The sequence below is a fragment of the Branchiostoma floridae genome, chromosome 8, assembly GCF_000003815.2.
Source record: "Branchiostoma floridae strain S238N-H82 chromosome 8, Bfl_VNyyK, whole genome shotgun sequence".
Taxonomy (NCBI): domain Eukaryota; kingdom Metazoa; phylum Chordata; class Leptocardii; order Amphioxiformes; family Branchiostomatidae; genus Branchiostoma; species Branchiostoma floridae.
This window is the reverse complement of record NC_049986.1, coordinates 16,100,018-16,107,484: the sequence shown is the minus strand read 5'-3', so window position 1 is coordinate 16,107,484 and position 7,467 is coordinate 16,100,018. Positions and strand designations below refer to the sequence as shown.

The 7,467-nt window shown below is 44.2% G+C and overlaps 1 protein-coding gene across 1 annotated transcript in view; it reads right to left on the bottom strand.

Moving 5' to 3' along the window:
• The window catches only part of LOC118421662 (cytochrome P450 2J6-like), a 12,009-nt gene extending 5,080 nt beyond the window's left edge, over positions 1 to 6,929 (bottom strand). Inside the window, exons 1-6 of the mRNA XM_035829106.1 lie at positions 6,550 to 6,929; positions 5,700 to 5,842; positions 4,897 to 5,107; positions 4,135 to 4,286; positions 3,683 to 3,814; positions 1,847 to 2,035 (exon numbers count right to left, since the gene is read on the bottom strand). Of these exons, the coding sequence (XP_035684999.1) occupies positions 1,847 to 2,035; positions 3,683 to 3,814; positions 4,135 to 4,286; positions 4,897 to 5,107; positions 5,700 to 5,842; positions 6,550 to 6,919 (1,197 nt within the window). The 5' untranslated portion in view covers positions 6,920 to 6,929. The remainder of the gene's footprint in view (positions 1 to 1,846; positions 2,036 to 3,682; positions 3,815 to 4,134; positions 4,287 to 4,896; positions 5,108 to 5,699; positions 5,843 to 6,549) is intronic.
• Positions 6,930 to 7,467: the final 538 nt, after the last annotated feature.

Genomic DNA, 7,467 nt, shown 5'->3' with positions numbered 1-7,467 from the left:
GCACCGGAGTACAGAGTGACTCAAAGTTGTCAGGAATGAACTAGGAGTGTATGAGAGTGTGCCAGAGGTAATACGAGTGTGTTTGAGTGAACGTAGAGATTCGAGAGTGAAGCTATGTGGGCAGAGTTTAATAGTGCGTGTAAGAGTGTGCCAGAGTCTGTAAGAGTGTATAAGAGTGCGCCTGAGCGAGTCGGGGTAAGGAGAGTCCAGAGTGAGCCAAAGGGTACAGAGTGAGCTTGAGTGTACCTGAGTGTATGAGTGTGTCTAAGAGTGCGCTAGAGCGAATAGAGGGAAGCAGAGTCCAGAGTGATCCAATGTGTACAGAGTGAATTAGAGTGTATGAGAGTGTACCTGAGTGTATAAGAGTGCGCTAGAGTGAAGCTAGAGAGTACAGAGTGAACCAAAGTGTACAGAGTGAACTAGAGTGTATCAGAGTGTACCAGAGTGTATACGAGTGCGCTAGAGTGAAGCTAGAGAGTACAGAGTGAACCAAAGTGTACAGAGTGAACTAGAGTGTATAAGAGTGTATAAGAGTGCGCTAGAGTGAAGCTAGAGAGTACAGAGTGAACCAAAGTGTACAGAGTGAACTAGAGTGTATAAGAGTGTACCAGAGTGTATAAGAGTGTATAAGAGTGCGCTAGAGTGAATAGAGGGAAGCAGAGTACAGAGTGAACCAAAGTGTACAGAGTGAACTAGAGTGTACCAGAGTGTATAAGAGTGTATGAGAGTGCGCTAGAGTGAATAGAGGGAAGCAGAGTACAGAGTGAACCAAAGTGTACAGAGTGAACTAGAGTGTATAAGAGTGTATAAGAGTGCGCTAGAGTGAAGCTAGAGAGTACAGAGTGAACCAAAGTGTACAGAGTGAACTAGAGTGTATAAGTCAGTGTACCAGAGTGTATAAGAGTGCGCTAGAGTGAAGCTGGAGAGTACAGAGTGAACCAAAGTGTACAGAGTGAACTAGAGTGTATAAGAGTGTACCAGAGTGTATAAGAGTGCGCTAGAGTGAAGCTAGAGAGTACAGAGTGAACCAAAGTGTACAGAGTGAACTAGAGTGTATAAGAGTGTACCAGAGTGTATAAGAGTGCGCTAGAGTGAAGCTAGAGAGTACAGAGTGAACGAAAGTGTACAGAGTGAACTAGAGTTTACCAGAGTGTACCAGAGTGTATACGAGTGCGCTAGAGTGAAGCTAGAGAGTACAGAGTGAACCAAAGTGTACAGAGTGAACTAGAGTGTATAAGAGTGTACCAGAGTGTATAAGAGTGCGCTAGAGTGAAGCTGGAGAGTACAGAGTGAACAAGAGTGTACAGAACTGTACTGGAGTGTACAGTGTGAACCAAAATGTACAAAAAGTGCTTATGTTAAATTACACGTACTTATTAGCATGTGAATGTATGCATGCTGCTCATTTGCATATATGGGACAAAACCATGCTCCCGCTACCCAGTAATGAGGCATCTGTTGGATGACCAACCTGGGTTGTCCTACAAAAACGGTTTCCAGAGCTGCATCAAACTATGGGAGAAATGCATAACTCTGGGTGGTTCCTATGAAGAGAAAGACTAATAACTGTGCCAAGTTTCATTAATATCCTGCTATGAGAAATGGGTCAGGGGCAATACTTATTGACCGCCCCTCGTAGGCCGTACAATTAAGCGGCTTCTACTGTATACCAAAACCAAACGTTCCGCCGCGCCGTAGTACCATAAAAATCCACCAGGGGGGCCACAATCGACCAGCGAAATCATCAGCGACTTCTCGCGTTATTCTGTCCACAAACAGATAGACAAACAGATGAAGGTGATAACTCGGGTTTTAGGATTTTCAGTAAAACAACTCAGCGACGTACTTGCGTTCCAGCAGGAAGGTCAAATCCATTTATGGTAACCTGCCGAGTGGTGGCGTGCGGGAGACCGAGAGGAACCACCGTACGGATCCGCTGCGCCTCCATGATGCAGACGTCGGTGTAGGGCAGCTGGGGGCGGTGGGACAGGGCGGGCAGGGCGCCGCCAACAACGGCATCAATCTCCGCTTGCACCTGGATTGGTGAAACAGGACAAATCTGGGTGATGTCCTACCTGCGCCGCGATAATGTTTGATACGGATGTTCCGCACCGGGTGATAAAAGGCCGTATCACATGGGGTTCCATCGAATAAAAAATCGAAAGCTGCCGGGTAATGTTAGGGCACGGCTGGGCTCACCTTTGATTTTGACTCGGAGTTAAAATGAACCCGGGACCCGTTAACAAATAGACGCTCTACACTAATCGTGATCACGCTGAGGGGTACCCCCGCGATATCCATTACAGTCCACCGGAGAAAATTTGTGGATTCATGGCCCGGCCGGGGCTACACCCCCTTGTCCTGGGACGACCTACTTCCACTCGAGGGCATAAGACAGCTTGTCGGTGCTTTTAAACGGCTCGTATTAAAACTTGTTTGACGTCGTAGTGAAAGTAATTGCCTTTCCTATCACTGCGTCTTCAGACAAACAACTTTTACGGCCAGCACGGACAAGTTGCATTGTGCGCTCGTCTGGAAATAGGTCATTTCAGGACAGAGTTGTCAAAAACTATCTGCCTATCTTCACTAGTAATCACTACACTGGTCAGGTTCTGTGTTTTTCGTAAAAAAAAAATGAACAGGATTTCAAAACTTTTATCCAGATTTTATCCACCACAAGAATTTATTTTGTTATTTACGATTAATGTGCAGAACACGCCAATTGCGCCCGCCAGGTCATTTTTTTTACTCGAAGCAGTTTATTCCCTTCGTGAAACGAAGGGTTTGTAGTCACTGCTGTTTTGCTGTCAGGGGGTCGTTTGTCAGCCTGATAACTAGGGAACGCGTGGATGGATGGTTTTGATATTTGGTATGTGGGTAGGATTAGACATGACAAAGGAACGGCAGGAATTGCGTTACGGCAGGTAACGTAGCTGTGTAAAAGCATAGTAAGGTGTGTAAGTTTTGGCCACCTAGGGGTTTCGCAGGGGCGGTGAAAGTAATTCTTCTTTTAGGTTTTGAGAAGGAATAATGCAAGAAGGGGTTGATGGATGTTAATGACTGTAGGTATGCAGATAGCTTACGTAATGATGTACATAATTGTATGCTTGTTATGCAAATTAGGTGGTAATTTGCATAAAACAAAAGGTATGTGTAGAAACCTTCTACACTCTGTGTCTGTGAACAGAAAATCTCCAAAACGCCAAGACAGATTGATCTGATATTTGGTATGTGGGTAGCTCTTGAGAAGGAGAAGAAACGTACGAGGCGTTTTTTTTGCCTAGTGGCTTCTGACGGTTTTGCAGGGGATGTTTGTACTTGAAAAATAGTGTGTAGTGTGCTAAGTGTGGCGATTGCGCAATAGTGGTTTATATTTAGGAGTTACGCAAACTATTCCACTTCAAAAGGATGATGCAGCTACATAGGCGCGAAAAAAAGTTGTAGAATTCCGAGAATTTTTGCCAATCGAACGTATCATTTTCTGTAAGGCTAGCTCCTGAGATGTCTATAAAAAACACCCTCCAACCACCACACCCTCGCCCATTTCACGAAGGTTGAGTTCTACGAACGCTTGTTACATTCTTTAACTCAGCTCAATGACATAAAATTGTATGTATTAACTTCCACTGAGATTTTGAACAGTTGTAAAAGCGTCCGAATAATGAACAAGGAACCTGCTTACCCTCTCTTGGATGTTTGTGTCCATGGCCAGGTATAGCAAGGCCCAGCGCAGAGTGCTGGCACTGGTGTCGATCCCAGCAAGGAGGAAGTCATGAGCGATGTACATCACATTTTCCTTGGTGAAGTTCTTCACCTATGAATATTCACAAACCTTTTCAAACATACCACTAACAGTAATAGTCCAGAAATAACTATTTCTAAACTTCTTTTTCAATTGTAACGTGTGTGGCCAGTTAGACCATGACAGATAGTATTGTGACATCTGCTGTGAATTAGACCCAATATCAAAAAAAAAAGGAGAGACCCGGATGTCCCCATCTAAGTCTCACCCAAGACACGAGTCAGAGTGGACGTTCTTCCTATATCCACTGGTGGCAGCGGTGGAGTGAGTGAGCGAGCCAGCGAGTATGCTTTGAAATGCTGCGCCCCTTGTTCTACATGTCCACTACTTACCTTTCCTTGATTCTCGACTTCCTTCAGGCCAAAATCGATGAAGTCACGTGGATTGTCTGGATCCGTGTCCTGCTGGTGGCGAACTATCTCATCCCGAATAAACTTCTGCATCTTCGCGGCGTGGTGGAGTGCATCCTTAATTGACTTGTTTGCTGAAAAAACAGAGTAATGTAAAAGTATATCGTTGGACAAAAGGGAAGAAATGCATGTTCTATCCGTTCCCTGCATTGTCGATGGTCTATGTGATAGCAGTACAAAAAGTTAGTTATAAAGGTAGCCACAAAGCCTTTGGGGCCAAAGGGCCAGTAAATGGCTGCCCACTGTGACTTGGGCACAGTAGTGTAAGGGACCATTCTTCCACTGCATTCTACCTCCCCAACCGAAGTCATGTACCTATTTCACACCAGGAATGAGCAAAATCGTCCCCCCAAACACAACGTCCAGCCAAGAATGCCAGTAATCGAACACGTGGCCTCTTGATCTCATTCCACACCAGCCGATGCTGGTTTTAGTTGATATTCGAGTGATGAATGTTTACATACATGCATACATACATACATACATACATAAACATACATACATACATACATACATACATACATACACAGATACATACATACATACATACATACATACAGGCATACAGGCATACATATATACAGGCATACGTATACATACAGGCATACGTATACATACAGGCATACATATATACAGGCATACGTATACATGCAGGCATACAGGCAACATGGAAGTGATACGAACCGCCGGGAACAAATCGCAGTACTGGAAAGACGCTCACGAGCTGTGCAGGTCCTATTTTTGAGTTGACAGTCATGGCTGATCTCGTGAGGTCTTTAAACGTCTCATCAGCGTGGTCGAAGCGATTCCCGAAGATCATAGAGCAGATGACGTTGCCTATTGCCACGTGTAGATCTCTCTCGATGTCAAAAGGCCTCCCTCTATATTTTGCCACCTGGTAAAGAACGAATAAGGTCCACGTTAGACTGACGACAGTTAAACAGGTATTTTTGTGTGTGAAAGTTCGTACGATAGTTTTTCCACGAATCATCGTGCGAGCCGCCGTGTGTAAAGCGAGCCTTTAAATTTCCTTCTTCTTTTGTCTTCGCCAGTGACTTGTATAAGTCATTGTTTGTACTTTGGTAGACTCCAGCTAGGAAGAATAGTGTTACATCGTTACACTAATGGAGATCTGAGTAAAACAAACAATAGTGGCTTGAAAAGAAAGACGAGTTTCTGTGTTTCAGTCGGTCTGAACGACTCAGAAAATCATTCCTCTATTGCGCCACATCAATGTATAATTAGGATATTTTTCATAATCATAACCTATATTAGAAAACAAAGTGTTCTTTCTATTATTGTTTCGAGAACAGTTCACTTGTCTGTTAGTTCTTGTACAATATGTAACATTATTTTAAGACGTCGACATCTATAAGGTAGCATTGATTCTGACAAGCGTATAACAGTGTTGTAATTTGGTTCGTAGTTCAGTTTTTAACTGCCCAGACCAAATAAAACTCTTATCTCAACAACCAAAAAGACCTCACCTTGTCACAGAGGAGGCCTGCTTCTTCTCGGATATTTTCTTCAACGCTTCCTGTCCCCACTTTCATGCCAAGTGCCTTCAGGGACGCAGAGATGAATTTCCTTTTCTGTTTCATTTCATTCCCCCATCGTCCACCGCCGATGTCTTAAGGATTTATCACGTATGAAATAGAACAAGTTTTAAAAAGTAAGATATAGATATCGAAGACCCCATACCACTGTGAAATAATTGTAAAGTTCTTGACAAAATACAGCTCAGCCCGGGAACAAACTTGGACCCGGGCCAACGGGAACAAACTTGAAAGCACACATCAAAATGTAAACAAACATAACGACAACGGTACCTCTGTGTTCAAAACTAGAGCGGTTATAAAGCATTTACAACATTCCGCATTGTACCCATGGGCATCGTACACACTGTACCGTACCAATATACGTATACGAGTACTGGTCAAATTTCCACCTACCCTACCCTGTTAGTCTGTACCTGCCTGCGGGGCTGAAACGTGGATTGTGATTACATGAATTATCCTTTGTTCGATTTATTTAGCTTAATTGAAAATTTACCGCTGCGTGGTAACTAAAACGGCGGTGATGTGTGGCAATTTAAGACAGCGGTGTGCAGAAGCTAAAAATCCCGGTGCGCGGGAGCTAAAACGGCAATGTGTGGAAGCTAATAAAACCCTAAAAACGGCGGTGCGGGGTTGATAAAAATGAGGGGTTCTTACAGTTAAAAAAAGTGGTGTGTGACAGCTCTGTCATAATTCATTTAGTGGAATCCTTATCACTTGAGTGTCTCAAATGTTGACAGCCTTTGTGGTGAACTGAATCAGATTATTACAGTAAAGTTACCTTTTCCGAAACCAGTACAAGCATCAAATATGTACGACGGTGCCCTGTCAGCGAACAGCTCGGACCTGTCCACGATCACGTCCTTGACAGCCTTGTAGCCGTTCACAACCACCACATCTTCCATCCCCATCCTGACGGTGAAGACGTCCCCGTACTGCCGCCTCCACGCCGTCAGCTTCAGGTGAGGCGCTCGGCCCAAGGCGGGGAGGTGCCCGAGAACAGGCACCCATCCTGCCGGGTAGGGAGGCAAGTTCCGGGGACGTCTAAGATACAGGTAGGTCAGGAGAAAGACAAGGCAGAACACAAGGAACGTCTGAATATTCAGACGAAATGGCTCAAAGATCTCCAGAGAAAGTGTGCCCGTCGCCATTTTCTAACATTAGGACTAATGCCATGGACTTAATGCCAAGCACGTTGTCATATTAGGACATAGACAATTAAACCAGTGATATGATCACATAAAAACAACTATCCCGCCCAAGGGCAAATTGAAAAGAGGGCAATTTTTGGGTACGGGCCAGTCCTGAGGCATATCTGTCGGTATTAAAGGTTTTTCTTATTCTTTTTTTTATACTACAATATTGCTATCGTCCATGTATTCGTAGCCAAGTAATTGAAACCCACCCCTAAAAATTCTTCATTGCATTAGCTCACATTGTTGGAAAAAACTTTTAATCTATGTTGCTAGATTGTGTGTGAAGACGTCCACATTTTGAATGCATTCTTACCAAGCAACAATGACACAGACAATGGAATCAGTGACATATAGCCTCAAGTCACCATTCCACGCATTGGCTGCCAACAGTCCTCAGGAGAAAGGCAATGTTGGCCTCTGTGAACAGGTCTGACAAGTGTCCATCCTGTACGCGTATTGGGTAATCTCCAAGCAGATCCTATGGTGCCAAAGAGTACAGCCGA